This window comes from Vigna angularis, chromosome 11 (assembly GCF_016808095.1).
Source record: "Vigna angularis cultivar LongXiaoDou No.4 chromosome 11, ASM1680809v1, whole genome shotgun sequence".
Taxonomy (NCBI): Eukaryota; Viridiplantae; Streptophyta; class Magnoliopsida; order Fabales; family Fabaceae; genus Vigna; species Vigna angularis.
The window spans coordinates 24,713,110-24,729,597 of NC_068980.1; the positions used below are offsets into that span (position 1 = coordinate 24,713,110).

Here is a 16,488-nt window from a genome sequence, read left to right on the forward strand (position 1 = left end):
TAGTGAAAGGTTTATCTTGTTTTGAGATAAGCGACTGGACGTAGGATTGGTAAGATCCGAACCAGGATAAAATCATCTGTGCAAATTTCTCTCTACCTTACTCTTGCATTATTTGTCTTTATTAATTGCTAAGTAAGTTTAATTGAGTAGAAATTAAAAGGCACACGTTAATATTGAAAACCCTCTTGGTTTGTTATCCCACGCTAACCATTCCGCTGCAGCCGCTCCTGACACAATGCAATCAGAATCTTCCTTCGACCAACGAACTGGAAGAACAACAGCGTTGCTAGCTCGAAGAGAACCGCTCCGACCTTTGACCCACAAAGCGCGAGCTTCTCCTATTCACGAGACCAGGCAATGCAATGAACCAGTTTTTTGGAACTTCCTCAGTTACACTGTATTCTCAAAAAGCTCAGAGTTAACCCTCTAAGGGTTTTAAAAACAACTATATATAGACAACTGGTCTGAAGTGAAAAGACAGATTACAACTGCCAGTGATAATCGATTATTTAAGTCTGTTACAGGGTTTTTCAAAAAGTGATAATCGATTATTCTGAGGAACAATCAATTATTCCAGGGACTTGTGTAGTTCTCATTAGGACCAGTGATAATCGATTATTTGGAGTAATAATCGATTATTCCAGAGCAAAATGGTGTTTCAAGAAGGCTCATGATAATCGATTATTCTACCATATAATCGTTTATATACGTAACTAACTTAAAGATACGATATTTCTAAGTGTTTACAAGTTGAAATCTTTCCTAATACATTTACAAACTACGAAAGTGCTTTTAAAACAATTATAACTTAATTCTTCAAGTTTTATCACTTGCAGCACATCAAATCTTTTATCTTTAAAGTACCAATGCTCCTCATTGGTAACACTTCCAATTAAGTTATTTAATTTGATCTTGTTAGTTGGATTACCTAACTATATACTTTTATCATTCATGCCAATTACAATCATGCTAACCACTAACTCACAACCAAATTTGAATGCATACAACTTAAACAAAACATAAATAATAACAGGTACATCCCAATACTCACTCATGCTCCAATCTTAACCACAAATCAAACTTGACCCTGAACACAACTATTAATGTCATACTTTGATTATCATCACGTTCCACAATTTCTCAAGCTTGGTCCACATCCATTCTTCATCAAAACGCACTATTTCTAGTAAAATTACTCTAGGATAATTGATTTATCATAAGTGATAATCGAATATTCCTGAAACACACGCATATACAAAAAATACACTGTGATAATCGATTATCACTGATGATAATCGATTATCTTAGTGTTTCCACTCAACAAATCACTAGAATTCATCACACATGAAAGGATAATCAATTATCACCCTAGATAATCGATTATTCCCGAAATCACACTCAAAACCAACACGCAGATAATTGATTATAACTAATGATAATCGATTATTGCCGAATCGAAACACATCCTGGACAAAAATCAAGTGTTCAAACATACATGCAACAACCCTAAATCACGAGGAAACTTCCCTAAGACCTCATACATGCATTCAAGCCTCACATATCCTTATGAACAGACCCTCCTAATACATACATTACATCACTTGAATAATCCAAATTCATCATTATACAAATTATAATCCAAACAAACCCAATATTCTGCATATGATTATCATACCATCTTTATAAGATATATTTGCATGATAATAACCCCAATTATCATAACTTTGTTCCCTCTTAGCATCAAACCCTATTATGGAATAACCCATCAAAATCATGCATACATTCATAGGGAAAACCTAAACAACCATGATAGAACCCTATCACCATGCAAAACATATTCTCATGCATCCACATGCATCAAATCAACATAACCCTTTCAAGATAACAAAAAAGAAACCATATTCATCATACAAACAAATAAGAAATCAAACAAAGGTAATTTTCTCTATACCTTGGCCAATACTAGGACTTTATCTATACTCCAAAAACACCACAAATCCTCCTTTGCACTAAGGTTTTCTACAACTCTTCCTCTTTGCTTCTAGAAACGTCTTTTCTCTTCATTATCTCTCTCAATTTCGTTTTTAGAATTAGGGTAACAATGTGTAGACCCCTTTCTCTCCTTTCGTATTTATCTTATTTTATTCTATCTCTATCTTTTTTGGTTAAAATAATATCTCTCACTTAATCTATAAAACCACCAAGATTTTCTCTCTTATTTTATCTTATCTTCTTTTTAAAATACCACCAACCACCAAATCTTTCTAAAGTTCACGTAGCTTTTTATTTTATTTAGATTTTATTTTCATTCTTTTACTTTCCACACCAACTAAAATAGATTATGCACCAATTAATAAAGATAAAAGACCATTTTGCCCTTGGATACAAAAATACAAATAAAACAAAAGTTTTCCTTAACTAAGGTAATATCACACACACACATAAAACATCAAATGACAACATACCAATCGTCGGTTCTACTTAATCAACAATAAGATTAGTAATAACCATACCAATTATAATCATAAAAGGAAACACCTAAGCATTACACACCAATTACAAAACAATAATACTCAAGTCTCATTACCACTTTATTCCCTATTTACCACATTTTTCTCGGGTCTTACAGAAATAACGTCTATAAAAAGAACCGTATAGGATAACCACTAAACACAATATATGTGTTAACAAATCCTAAACAATATGCTTTACTCTAAACAAATTTTGCATAAATGCTAGAACACATACCATGTTAAACATTAATGAACATCTAACGTTTTAAATGCAATATATGAATAATACTTCTTGTCTATTGTGTTGTTTCTCTTTATCTATGCAGATCATAAAGATCAAAGCTTTATTCTAAAGTTTTGCATTGGTTCAGAAGAACGTTAAGAGATAAAAGACATTATGAGAATGTTTTCTCAATGCCTTTTTATCTTCTCAACCTGTACAAGCAACATAGCATCTGACTTCTCACAAAAGGCTATACACCTATGCCAAAGTCAACACCTATGAGTAACATATCCTTTTTGAAGTTTTCTATATAAAAAAGATCGAATGAAGAGAATAAAATAAGAACTTTGTTGCATATACTCTTACATTATCAAAACTCTCTTTCTCTTGCGTCCTCCAAATCTTTGAAAAAGAAAACTCTTTGTAATAAGTTTTCGTATAAGCTTTGTAATGTTTTAAAATCTTCTCTAAGGGAGCTTCTCAATTTGTACTTGTTTTAAAAACACTTTGTTATTTTTAGATAATGAGAAGTGATTTAAAATATGTGTTTGTTTAAATCAAGAGAGTTAAACGATATATTTAGTTGTACTATTTGATACCAAGAGTGGTTATACTCGTTGGAAATCAAAAGTTGTTAAACTCGTTATAATCTTTTCAATGATTAATGAAACCCTTTAAAAGTAAAGGAAAACTGAACGTAGTTCAGTTGGAGTGAACCAATATAAAAACAAGTCTTTTTCCTTATTATCTATTTACCACCTTTTTTAAACACTTTATAAAATCCTTATGTGTGCAACAATGTGTGCATACCATCTAACCTTTACAAACAAGATTTAATACTTTATTGTGAAAAGTTTTAAACTCTATTCAAACCCTACATTTCTAGAATTTACGTGTGATTGCACATTTTAGATTTTATATTATTTTTTGACTCATTTAAATCTTAGTTTTTGTTAAATAGAATTCATGTGATCCTTTCCATTTTTAATGCTATTTAGAAATTGACCGCATAACAATCTAATAAAATATTTATTTATGTGTACATATATATATATATATATATATATATATATATATATATATATATATATATATATATATATATATATATATATGGGTTTGCTAACGTGCGTATGCCTGTTTTTCAGTTGGTACATTTTAGCAATGTGTACTGGATTTTAGTAGACAAGAATACCCTTATATATCATGAATTATAAGTTTTAAGGTTAAGGGTATTTTAATAATTTTCATTCTCAAAATTAAAAAAAAAAAAAAACCCCAAACCCTTACTCACCTCTGTCATTCCTCTCAACCCTTCCTCTTTCATGTCTCTTACTCTAACCTTTTCTCTGTCATCCCTACTGTAGCCCCAATTGAAAAAGCAAAAACACACTTGCTGTTAAACAATCTTACAAAAAATGATTTTATAATGAGTTTTCATTTTATAATTGCTTTTTCAATTGGAGCTACAATAGGGATGATAGAGAAAAGGTTGGAGTGGGAGAGATGAAAGAGAAAGGGTTGAGAGGAATGAGAGAGGTGAGTAAGGGTTTGGGGGGTTTCTTTTTTTTTTTTTAGTTTTGAGAATGAAAATTATTAAAATACCCTTAACCTTAAAACTTAGAATCTTAGAATCCATGATATATAAGGGTATTTTTGTCTACTAAAACCCGATACACATTGCTAAAATGTACCAACTGAAAAACAAACGCGCGTTAGCAAACCCCATATATATATATATATATATATATATATATATATATATATATGGGTATACATATATATATATATATATATATATATATATATATATATATATATATATTAAATAACTATCAATCCTTTCATAAAATCAACGTTAACATATTTAGAAAGTAAACAATTGCAAGTCCAAACTCTCTTTTCTCTTTCCAACTCCTTCTATAATCATACTGAGATCACCACCTCCTTCAGATCCAATATTACATATCCAAGATTTTTATTTTTTGTACTACTTCATCGGAGATGATCACACAAATCCAATTATGACTTTTGGATTTCACAAAAAAAATAACATCGTCTCTATATAAAAAGTATAGAAACTCAATTAATTAAGAAAAAAATATAAAAATCAAATTAATAAGTAAGCTTTAAATTTAAATTCATGAACGTCAATTTAAATTTAAAGGAAAGGATGACACTATTTAATAAAAATTGAAACAATGAGTAAAAAAAATATAAACACAAATAAATCAAAACAAAATTTATATATATATATATATATATATATATATATATATATATATATATATATATATATATTATAAAAGGGTTATTTCGAAAATTTTACTGAGAAAAGCTTGTTTGATAATGTATTTCATATTTCTCGGAAAGCATGTTAGAGAACTCTATCCCAAAAATACTTTTACATATATCATGTTTCAAAATTTTCAAAAAACTTGTTTCAAAAAAGTTTAAGAATAAATATCTTAAAATTACTTTTACGAAAAGTACAACTATAATTATTTTAATATTTTAAAATATATTAAAAATTCTTTTTAATTATCAAATTTAGTATAGCTTGAAGATGTAAACGAAACGGTATGAAAACGCAAAAAGAATAAATATAAATGTAAAGATCGAAATAAAAAACAGTCTATTTAATAAGATATTCTTATTTTTTTCTTAAATATGTAGGAGAAATTATTATTTGAGTTTATATTAATTATTTGCGTTATAAATAATACTGCAAGGTATGGATATTGGTCAGAAATGTTTAGGTAGACTTTGATAAAATTTCTTATCTAAATTAGGCTATATACCTACCATGCATGGTTGGGCTACCTACTACTTTTTGCAGATACATTCACCAAATTCATCAATGGGCAATGCTGTCACTCTAAGATTATCTAATAATTTCATTTTGAAACAGAATCAATTATAGAGATGATGACCCATAAAATAAAAAGTAGTAGAAAGGAAAGCATAATATACCACTCATGAGGAGTTTTCCATACATGCTTATAAGCCAGATAAGTGTTCAAATCTTGCGTCTACTTCTTGTACTGTGTGAAAGGATTTTATTCTAAAAGATACCATCTTAATATTAATTATTGAAACTAAAAGAAATATATATAAGTTTTCTATGTTTAAAATTATTTAATTTGTTGTAAAAAAAAGTTTACTATGTGTTTCCGACGCGTCTTTCTTTTTTCCGAAAGCTGGGATTGCCTGAGCTGCTTGCCTTTCTTGTGTCTTAGGCATGAATTTGAAGAACCTTGGTTCTTAGTTGAGTATTTAGTGAAAGGTTTCACTGTTGAATGTTTGGATGTCATGAAGTGTGAGTTGAACCTCTCTGACTTGTGGGTGACTCTCTATTTATATTGTCTCATGGACCTTAAGGTGACATAAGCCCAATAAAATATAAACAGACTTACCTAAAAATCTGGTTTGTTGTTTATAAACTGCTTATCAATATCTTTAATTAGATATTCTTTGATTATTTCATCATCTACTGGATTATTGGCCTAATAACTTAAACGTTGGCCCAATTACGATCCAATCTTTGACCTGATTGACTGTAGTGGATGAACCGAATGGTCATGAGTGGATGGACCGATCGGTGCCAAATGTTAACCGTTCGGTCTCCACTAGGTACGATACATTATGTATTTTATATATGTATTTTGCTTGATTTTTCATATTTATGTTTTTATTTTTTATGTGATGACAAATAATTCATGTTTTTTTTAATATTAGTCTAGTTAAGATTTCATATTACATAATTATGTTTAATATGATATTGTTTTGGTGCAACAAAATTAACATTTGAAACCTTTAAAAAAACCAAAACACTTAATTAAATTAAATGGTTGTTTTTGATTGATCAATGTCAACACTTATATAATGAGATTAAGAGTATTGTTTAATAGGTCAGGTTCATGACTGAATTGTAAGACAGTTTTAAACTATAATAACTATTATCTTTGATCGTATCATACATAAAAAATTGTATATGCACACCTTTAATTTTTTTTTTATTTCTATCCAACACTTGATAAATAATTAATATTTTTAATTTTTTATTTAATTATTTCTAAATTATTTCTTTTTTTAAAATAAAAATAGAATTTTATTGGTTTTAGGCATATGTAAAACAAAAAATAGAATTTACATATATCATCGCCTTGTTTAAATTCTCGTCTTGGTAGATATCATATTTATTTGATTAGACTATATTTATGTAGTTGAGTCATATTAGTTTAAGAAAAAGTTTTACAATACTAAAAAGTTATATATTTATAAAGAAATAAAAATGAATTATTAGTAATTGTGACAAAAAAATCATAACTTTACCAAAAACAATAGAAGGCATAATGAGGAATTTGTGAGAGAGAAAGGTTGACACAACGAGTGGACATCTATATTTGATTCAAGTAAGGACTATGCAATTATCAACCACAACAGTGAACACAATAATGACACAAAAAATTATTGATGCACACTTACAAATTTTTAAAATTGGGCTACTAATAAAATTTTAACAAATATAAAATAACATGAATTAATATGCCAATATAATACTTTTATATTGAATTTGTTTTAAATTAATTGATAAGAAGTATATTTTAAATTGTTTATAGTTTAAATTATGAATAATTTTGAACTCTTGTAATTTTTTTAATGAGTTATTTGGTTATATTATCTAGTTTTAAATATTACAGTTGCGTATTGTATATTATATACTAATGATCCTATGTGTTTTCTTAAAATAGTTTAAATTGAATTCAAAATAAAAATACCATACTTAAATAAACGAGATAATTTCGCTGTATTGATTATGTATCTTAAATTACAGTAATTTGATTTTACTTTAAAAAATAAAATACTAATTTAATACACATTATAAAGACAAATATATAGTAAATATAGTAATTAACATTTGAAGTTATCGTTAGAGTATTAAATGTAGTATAATGTTTTAAATAATGATATTCTTTTATTTTATTTCAAAATTATAAACGATATAAATAGAATTTTCTTACAAGGAGTTTCATTATTTAAAAAGCACCATTTCTCTAAAATCTTCTTTCTTTAAAACATTATGTGTTTTCTCTCTAGAAATTTTAATTCTTCACTCATCTATTGGAAGATCAGAGGGGTTCCTTGACGCGAGATCTTTACTTCTACTCGATTGATTTCAAATTTAGAGCAAGTTGGTTTCTATCTTTCGTTCTTAAATTATGGTGTCTTTGCATGTAAGGTTTTTCTTCACTCTTTTGGGGTATGAATCTTTCATAAGGTTCTCTGTTGATCAGTGGTACTGAAGGTATACTTTGATTAAATTATCATGAATTGTAGGAGCAAATAGAGATCTTGGAGCCGTAAGAGAAATTTTAAAGTTCTTAGAATTTTTGGACATTTAACAATGCACATTGTATTTTTCCCAATTTGGTCCCTTTGTTTTTATTGTCTCAATTTGGTCCTTGATTTTTATTGTCTCAATTTAGTCTTAATTTTTTTAAAAATTAAACAATTTTGTTCTACTCCAAATTTAAACAAAATTTAATTTTTATATAAATCTTAACGAAATTCTTTTATACAAATTGATATTTTTTATTAGAAAAATAAAAAAGTTATGAACTAACATATGACACATTTTTATTTATGTAGTACTAACGAAAATAACTTAATTGCATTAAAGTTTTCAAAACAAAAAAAAATATAAACAAATAAAAATACAAGGAGCGAATTGAGATATATGCAATGACACAGTGCTTGACAGTGATAAGTGACACTATCAATGCCACATCACATTGTCATTGCCACGTGACACAATATCAGCTTGACACATGGCAAAAAATTTTATGTTTCAAAAAACATAAAAAATAAAAATAAATAAATAAATATTTAAAAAATTCAATTCAAAAAAACCATGAGTTGGCACGTGACATCTCTATAACAATGTTAGTACGAAACTTACGGCAAAAACATAATTGCTACAATTTTTCAACAATAAAGACTCAATTGAGACAAAAAAAAAATGTAAGACCTATTTAAAAAAGTCACCAAAAATAGAGACTATATGAATGATTAAACCTATAAAGAATAAGAAAAAGCATTAAATTAATTTTGTGATAAAAATATTTATATGATAATATTTAGTAGAAGAATAATACGTGCAACATTTATAAATAGTAAATTAAGGCTTTTTCAATCGAGATATTAAAAGACTTACAAAAAATATATTTTTAAAGACTTTTGTAAGAATGTAATGATTTCTTAAAAGATTTATATCATTAAAATTTTGTGGATTTTATAGAATTTCTAAAATATGAAATTATAGTATTTATAAAAAATTTATGAATTTATGTGAAATTAAAGTATGTTTTATATTAAAAAACTAAGTTAAATATATTTTTGAAAATATCGGAAACACATTATAAGTGGAGTGAATATTATTTTTGAATTTCTTTTACAAAACAACATCTAATTACTTGTAAAGAGAATATATAAAAATTGTAAGATGTTTAGACGCGAGTGTTTATAAGATAAGTAAATGCAAAACGTTTTGAATAACAAAACAATAAACTATAGATTTTTATACGGTTTCACTCAACCTAACCTATATGTAATTCTCTTTTCAGAATTCTAAAGGGTGTTCTACTAATCTTTTTCAAGATTACACAAGTTTTACTTTTCAAAGTTTACATCAAGAATTCTCACGGCTTCCTAGTCAACACAACTAGTCCGAGTTTAACCACTTTCGGTTTACAATAAGTACTCTTATCACTCTTAGTTTCAAACCTAGACAACACACCTAGACAAGTTTTTTTTTTCTCTTCATAATTTACAACACAAATAGTGTTAAAAGTACATATGATAACTCTAAAGTAGATGATATAAACAATATGAAATAGAGTATTAGAAATAAGGTAGTCTCGTGAGTCTGGTGTTTTTGTTTGATAATTAGTGTTATTGAGTGTACACCTTTGATAGAACATAATTATTATGTTATTTTTTTATTATATTTATAGTTTGACCTAGGGACAAAAGAGTCTTTTAACTTTTATTAATTAAGTACAGAAATTAAAATAGGGAAGTGTATAAAGAAAAAAATATGTAAATTGAATAATTTGTAAATTTAATAAAATAATATTACATAAATCTTTTAAAAGATTTAATTATTGTTATTTTAAAAAATCGTTGAAAAAAAAAATAGGAGATTGAATTTAGATTTTCGGTATTATAATTTTAAAAGTTTTTAATTTTCACTCAACATCCCAATACAAAGGTGATAAATGATTGTTGAAGAAAGTTAATTAGGAGAATATCTTTATTTTATTGTTTTTATGTGTATCATAATTATATTTATTATAGTGTAATATTTTGTGATATATTATATTTATGTTTATTAAAAGGTTATATGTATATAATATTATTTGAATAATTATATTTATTTAATATTATTTTTCAATTTGAAAATATATATATATATATATATATATATATATTATAAAATAAAGTAGCTCGAATTAGATATAAACTTGTGTGCAATAATTGTTGCGAATGTGTGTACTTTTGATTAATAGATAAAAAAGATTAAAAATTGTTAGTAAGAAAGGTATATTTTGGTATTAGGGTACATTGTTTTAAAAGTTTAGCATGTAATTATAATAAGAATAATGATATTATGACATATTTTTACATTTATTTAATACATAATACAAGATAAAATGATTATAAAAATATAAATTTTTATATTTTTTAGAAAATAAAAAGTATAAAAAAATAATATCAAAATGTAAAAAATTAGGAGTGTAGAAAAATCATTAGCCTTGTAATAAAACTAAAAGTGTGTTCAAATAAGGATAAGAGAATACAATTTTTGAAAAGAGAGAAAAGAGTTGTTTGAGTGAACAGTGAAAGGAAGAAAGATAGGTTGGAAATTGAACTGTGATTAGGCACTATGGCACTGACTCCATGGAAGTCCATGCGTGAAATCATTACTCTCCTGACTCAACACATGAAGCAGAGGAAAACTTCCCACAAAATTTTCCTTTTGTTTTCTTTGTTTTTGAGTATTTTGGCAAATTGGCAGGCCCAGCAACAATGGCGGGGATCGTGATCCTCAGGAATCTACATGTCACGTCCCTCTCAATCCGCACCGTTTATAGTTAACCAGTCAACTCAATCTTTCAAAGTTGAATGATAGTCACAGTGCATGGAGTCCACAGCATAAGGTGGTGGATTGCCAGAATACCAACCAAGAACAAAGAAGCAAGAACAATTAACACACACACACACACACCAGAGGTTGAACACGTACAGCAACAACCACAAAGACAACTAGTTCATGCCACTTCGCTGTAAAGTTCCTTCAACACAACAATAACAACGTAGCGTTGACCCATTACTTCGACCATCCTCAAGTCACGGTTCACCTCCACTTTCATGCCCTCATCAATCAATGTTATGTGTTGTGTTATGTTGTCTCTCTGTCTTTTTCTCTCTTATCCTAGTGTTTTGTATTGATTGCTTTGGTGGGTCTATTTATTTTTCTTTGTAACCAAATGGGTTGTAAATAATTTCTCAATTGGTTTCTGCTTCATTCACTTGCTTCCTCTCTCACCGCCAAGCATTCTCTTCCTTTAACAACACGGTACTCTTGTTTTTGTTTTTCTTCTGTCTTCTTCTGCTTTGTCTTGAACCTCTCGATTGTCCCGTGTTCACACGTGCTTTTGTGAAACCTTTTTCCTTATTCTCTCTTTTGTTTGCACAATCATTTCAGCTGTTGTTCTTCCTGGCAAAATCAAGCCAACCCCTCATGCTTTTTTGGTTTGTTTGAGAGAAATGATGGCAGTGGACTATAGTTTTCACTTCCTCAATGGGGTTTATGTGATGATGTTGTTTTGCGTTGGCATTGTACTTGTGAATTCGGTTAATCAAGAGGGGTCAAGTCTCTTGATGTTCAAAGCTTCCCTTCATGACCCAAACAACAATCTCTACAACTGGAACTCGTCTGATTTGACTCCTTGCAATTGGACTGGTGTATATTGCACGGGTTCAGTGGTAACTTGTGTAAAACTTTACCAGCTTAATCTATCTGGTACTTTGGCTCCCACCATCTGCAATCTTCCAAAGCTGCTCGAGTTGAATTTGTCAAAAAATTTCATCTCTGGCCCCATTCCTGATGGTTTTGTTGACTGTGGTAGTTTGGAGGTTTTGGACCTTTGCACAAATAGGCTTCACGGACCCCTTCTGGCCCCTCTTTGGAAAGTCACAACACTTAAAAAGCTCTATCTGTGTGAAAACTATATGTATGATGAAGTGCTGGAGGAGCTTGGGAATTTGGTGTCACTTGAGGAGCTAGTCATCTATAGCAATAATTTAACTGGGAGAATTCCCTCTTCAATAAGAAAGTTGAAGCAGCTTAGAGTTATAAGGGCCGGTCTGAATGCCCTCTCAGGACCAATACCTACTGAAATCAGTGAATGTGAGAGCTTGGAGATATTGGGGTTGGCACAGAATCAGCTAGATGGTTCTATTCCAAGGGAGCTTCAAAAGCTTCAGAACCTCACTACTATACTTCTGTGGCAAAATTCTTTCTCTGGAGAGATTCCTCCTGAGATTGGAAACATTAGTAGCTTGGAATTGCTTGCTTTGCACCAAAATTTACTAACTGGTGGTGTCCCCAGGGAACTGGGAAAGCTGTCCCAGTTGAAGAGGTTGTACATGTACACCAACATGCTGAACGGAACAATTCCATCTGAGCTAGGAAACTGCACAAATGCTATTGAGATAGACCTATCTGAAAATCATTTGATTGGGATCATTCCCAAGGAGCTGGGCCTAATCTCTAATCTTAGCTTGCTTCATCTGTTTGAAAACAACCTGCAGGGTCATATTCCAAGGGAGCTCGGTCAGTTAAGGGTGCTAAGAAATTTAGACCTGTCACTAAATAACTTGACTGGTACAATTCCACTTGAATTTGAAAACCTTACACATATGGAAGATTTGCAGCTATTTGACAATCAACTTGAAGGTGTGATTCCTCCTCGGCTTGGAGCTATTAGGAACCTTACTATTCTTGATATATCTGCAAACAACCTTTTTGGTATGATACCTCTTCATCTTTGTGGATATCAGAAGCTACAATTCCTGAGCCTTGGGTCAAATAGGTTATTTGGAAATATTCCTTATAGCCTTAAAACGTGCAAATCTCTTGTGCAGCTTATGCTGGGGGACAACCAGCTGACAGGAAGCCTGCCTGTTGAACTGTATGAACTTCACAATCTCACTGCACTTGAACTCTATCAGAATCGATTTTCTGGGATGATAAACACCGGGATAGGTCAACTCAGGAATCTAGAGAGGCTTCTCTTGTCAGCTAACTACTTTGAAGGCTATCTACCGCCTGAGATTGGAAGTTTGAAACAACTTGTCACATTCAATGTTTCCTCTAACCGTTTCAGTGGAAGCATTCCTCAAGATTTGGGAAACTGTGTTAGAATGCAGAGGCTTGATCTTAGCAGGAACCACTTCACTGGTATGCTTCCAAATGAAATTGGAAGCCTGGTGAACTTGGAGCTCTTAAAAGTTTCTGATAACGTCCTCTCAGGAGAAATACCAGGCTCTTTGGGGAATCTTATTCGGCTCACAGACCTGGAACTAGGTGGCAACCAATTTTCAGGAAGCATTTCTATTCATTTGGGAAGACTTGCGGCCCTTCAGATTGCTCTTAACCTGAGCCACAACAAACTTTCTGGGTCAATTCCTGATAGTCTTGGGAACTTACAAATGCTAGAGTCACTTTATCTCAATGACAATCAACTTATTGGTGAGATTCCAACATCAATTGGTGACCTTCTCAGTCTTGTAGTGTGCAATGTATCTAACAACAAGCTAGTAGGAACTGTTCCAGACACCACTACATTTAGAAAGATGGATTTCACGAACTTCGCTGGGAACAACGGTTTGTGCCGTGTCGGTACCAGTCATTGCCATCCATCAATAGCTTCCTCTCATGCTGCAAAACAAAGCTGGATCAGAAATGGTTCCTCGAGGGAAAAAATAGTGAGCATTGTTTCCGGGGTTGTAGGACTAGTTTCTCTTATTTTCATAGTGTGGATATGTTTGGCTATGAGGCACCGTGGCCATGATGCTTTTGTCTCACTTGAAGGGCAAACTAACACTCATGTCTTGGATAACTACTACTTTCCTAAAGAAGGGTTTACATACCAGGATCTCTTGGAAGCCACTGGCAACTTTTCAGAAAATGCAGTTCTAGGAAGAGGAGCTTGTGGCACTGTGTACAAGGCTATTATGAGTGATGGTGAAGTGATTGCTGTTAAAAGGCTGAATTCGCGAGGAGAAGGAGCAAATAATGTTGACCGAAGCTTCCTTGCCGAGATTTCAACTCTTGGTAAGATCAGGCACAGGAACATTGTGAAGCTGTATGGATTTTGCTACCATGAGGATTCTAATCTTCTCCTATATGAATACATGGAAAATGGAAGCCTTGGTGAACAACTTCATTCAAGTGCAATCACTTGTGCACTGGATTGGAGTAGTCGATATAAAATTGCTCTTGGAGCAGCAGAAGGCTTATGCTATCTTCATTATGACTGCAAACCTCAAATTATTCACCGTGACATAAAGTCTAACAACATATTACTTGATGAGGTGTTTCAGGCTCACGTTGGAGACTTTGGCTTGGCAAAGTTGATTGATTTTTCTTTCTCAAAATCCATGTCTGCTGTGGCTGGTTCCTATGGCTACATTGCCCCAGGTAAGAAAATGTTCATTACATAGGTGCAGTAATTACAGCAGTTTTACCTGTCAAAGTAATTGAGTGACATTTTAATCTTTTGTTGTGATTTACTTTACGATACTGGTTTTAGTCAGATGTGACAATGCTTTGGAGGGAAAAAAATTATCAAAATGCAGGCCACATAAAGACATGAAAATGTTTGATGCAAATTATTATGAGTTGATATTATGGTGAGCTAAACAGGTCATACTTTTACCAAATTTTGGCACAACAGATAAATTGTTGAGTCTTGGCTGTGTATGAAAAAGGGTTTGTTCTATTTTCATCAGCAGTAACACTCATTGTAATCCTTCTGTTTCATATGGTAGCTTAATTACTTTTTTCAGAATACGCTTACACGATGAAGGTGACTGAGAAGTGTGACATCTATAGCTTTGGGGTAGTTTTGCTTGAACTAGTTACTGGGAGGTCACCTGTTCAACCTTTGGAACAAGGTGGTGACCTAGTCACCTGTGTGAGAAGAGCAATTCAAGCATCAGTACCAACATCTGAATTATTTGACAAGAGATTGAATCTTAGTGCTCCAAAGACAGTTGAAGAAATGTCTCTTGTTCTCAAAATTGCCCTGTTTTGTACCAGCACGTCTCCACTTAATAGGCCTACTATGAGAGAGGTCATTGCAATGTTGATTGATGCCAGGGAATATGTCAGCAACTCACCAACCTCTCCTACATCAGAGTCTCCATTGGATGAGGATGATGCCATTTCTTCCAAAGGTTAGAAAACTTGAATGTTCATAATCATATTTGTTTCGGCTAATGCCTGAAAATATTATGGCTTGGGTTTACAAATAAAGGATCAATTCACCTAATGCATTTTGGAATCTGTAGGTGGTAACCTATTCATGTTTATATTCAAAGGCATTGTTTTGAATTCAGTTTCCTCATAGACTGTTTCTCAGTTTTCTATGCTATTACTGTCCTGTTTGCAATGTGCCACTTCACATTTAACTATTTGTTGGGAATCCAAGTGTGAGTCTAAGTCTCACATTTAATAGAAATGAAATAGTAGAGCATTATAGAAAATAAAGGTGAAAGACCTGTTAATCCATTGTCTTAAGGTTTTGGATAGAGAATGGTATCAATCCCTTATATGGTTCGGGCTCAGATCTCATTAGTGTTTGTATCTCCCCGGTGAACCTCTTCCTTGATAGACCCAACACTATTGAGTAATGAAGGTTAAATTATTTCATTGATAGATATCATTCATCTAAGTTAATACTGCACGGTGTATACAGGCATAAACAAGAGTTCGCAAAGAAGAAAGCCAGTAACAGTCCTCCAAGTTATTACATTATTTTTCTCTGGTTCCATTTGCATACATTCTCAAAATATCTAGTTTATTCCAAAGTTCTTGTCTTGATCAATGTACTGATATTTTGGAAAACTAATTGGCTTGTTGTCATGGTTTGTGCAGATTATGGTGCTAAGTCGTAAGTTATAAACTCATTTATAGAGAGCATGTTTTTGGTACAGCTTCATTTCTACATGCTTGAGTCTCGGACAAAAAGGTTCCTTGGCTCAACTGAATAAGTAGCTTAACCTAAGATAATGTCACAATCAATTTGAGAGAAGCAAATGAAGTGCATTAACCCAACGGTGTAAAGCTACTCTAATTTGTTATACCTTCAGATGTATGACCATTCTATTAATATAACAAACCTCACTCTTCTCAATCAGGCATCCATTATTTGATGTCTATGATAATGAGTTTGAACACAGATCGTCCAAAAGTAGGTTCATTCTGCTTTGAATACTAGTGATGACCATCTTTGTTTATTGTTTTACACAATTTGGCTAAATGTAAGCTGTAAAGTTCTGATACGCCTTCTTATTTTCCCACGAGGCTTGTAATTGTAGAGATTTTAATTTGCAGCATTAAAGCTGTTTAATGTCACATGTATATTTCTTTGTAGAAAGTATGGGTTTTCTTATTTCAAG

The 16,488-nt window shown here is 31.2% G+C and overlaps 1 protein-coding gene across 3 annotated transcripts; it reads left to right on the top strand.

The window, feature by feature from the left end:
- Positions 1-10,644: 10,644 nt before the first annotated feature.
- LOC108332348 (leucine-rich repeat receptor-like serine/threonine-protein kinase At1g17230) lies at positions 10,645-16,466 on the top strand. 3 transcript variants are annotated; one of them, XM_017567568.2, is made up of 4 exons: positions 10,649-11,377; positions 11,507-14,506; positions 14,875-15,264; positions 15,965-16,466. In XM_017567568.2, exons 2-4 carry the CDS (start codon positions 11,569-11,571, stop codon positions 15,982-15,984), a joined length of 3,348 nt encoding a protein of 1,115 aa, XP_017423057.1. In that variant the 5' UTR covers positions 10,649-11,377; positions 11,507-11,568; the 3' UTR covers positions 15,985-16,466. The 3 variants fall into 3 exon arrangements, with proteins under 3 accessions (XP_052726536.1, XP_017423057.1, XP_052726535.1); XM_052870575.1 differs by having other exon boundaries at positions 10,649-14,506; XM_052870576.1 differs by lacking the exon at positions 15,965-16,466 and having other exon boundaries at positions 10,645-14,506; positions 14,623-15,014.
- Positions 16,467-16,488: the final 22 nt, after the last annotated feature.

Coding starts and splice junctions, on each gene's coding strand:
- LOC108332348 (XM_052870575.1), top strand. CDS start 11,569: ATGATGGCAGTGGACTATAGTTTTCACTTCCTCAATGGGGTTTATGTG. Junction 14,507..14,874: donor CTATGGCTACATTGCCCCAG/GTAAGAAAATGT, acceptor TACTTTTTTCAG/AATACGCTTACACGATGAAG. Junction 15,265..15,964: donor TGATGCCATTTCTTCCAAAG/GTTAGAAAACTT, acceptor TGGTTTGTGCAG/ATTATGGTGCTAAGTCGTAA.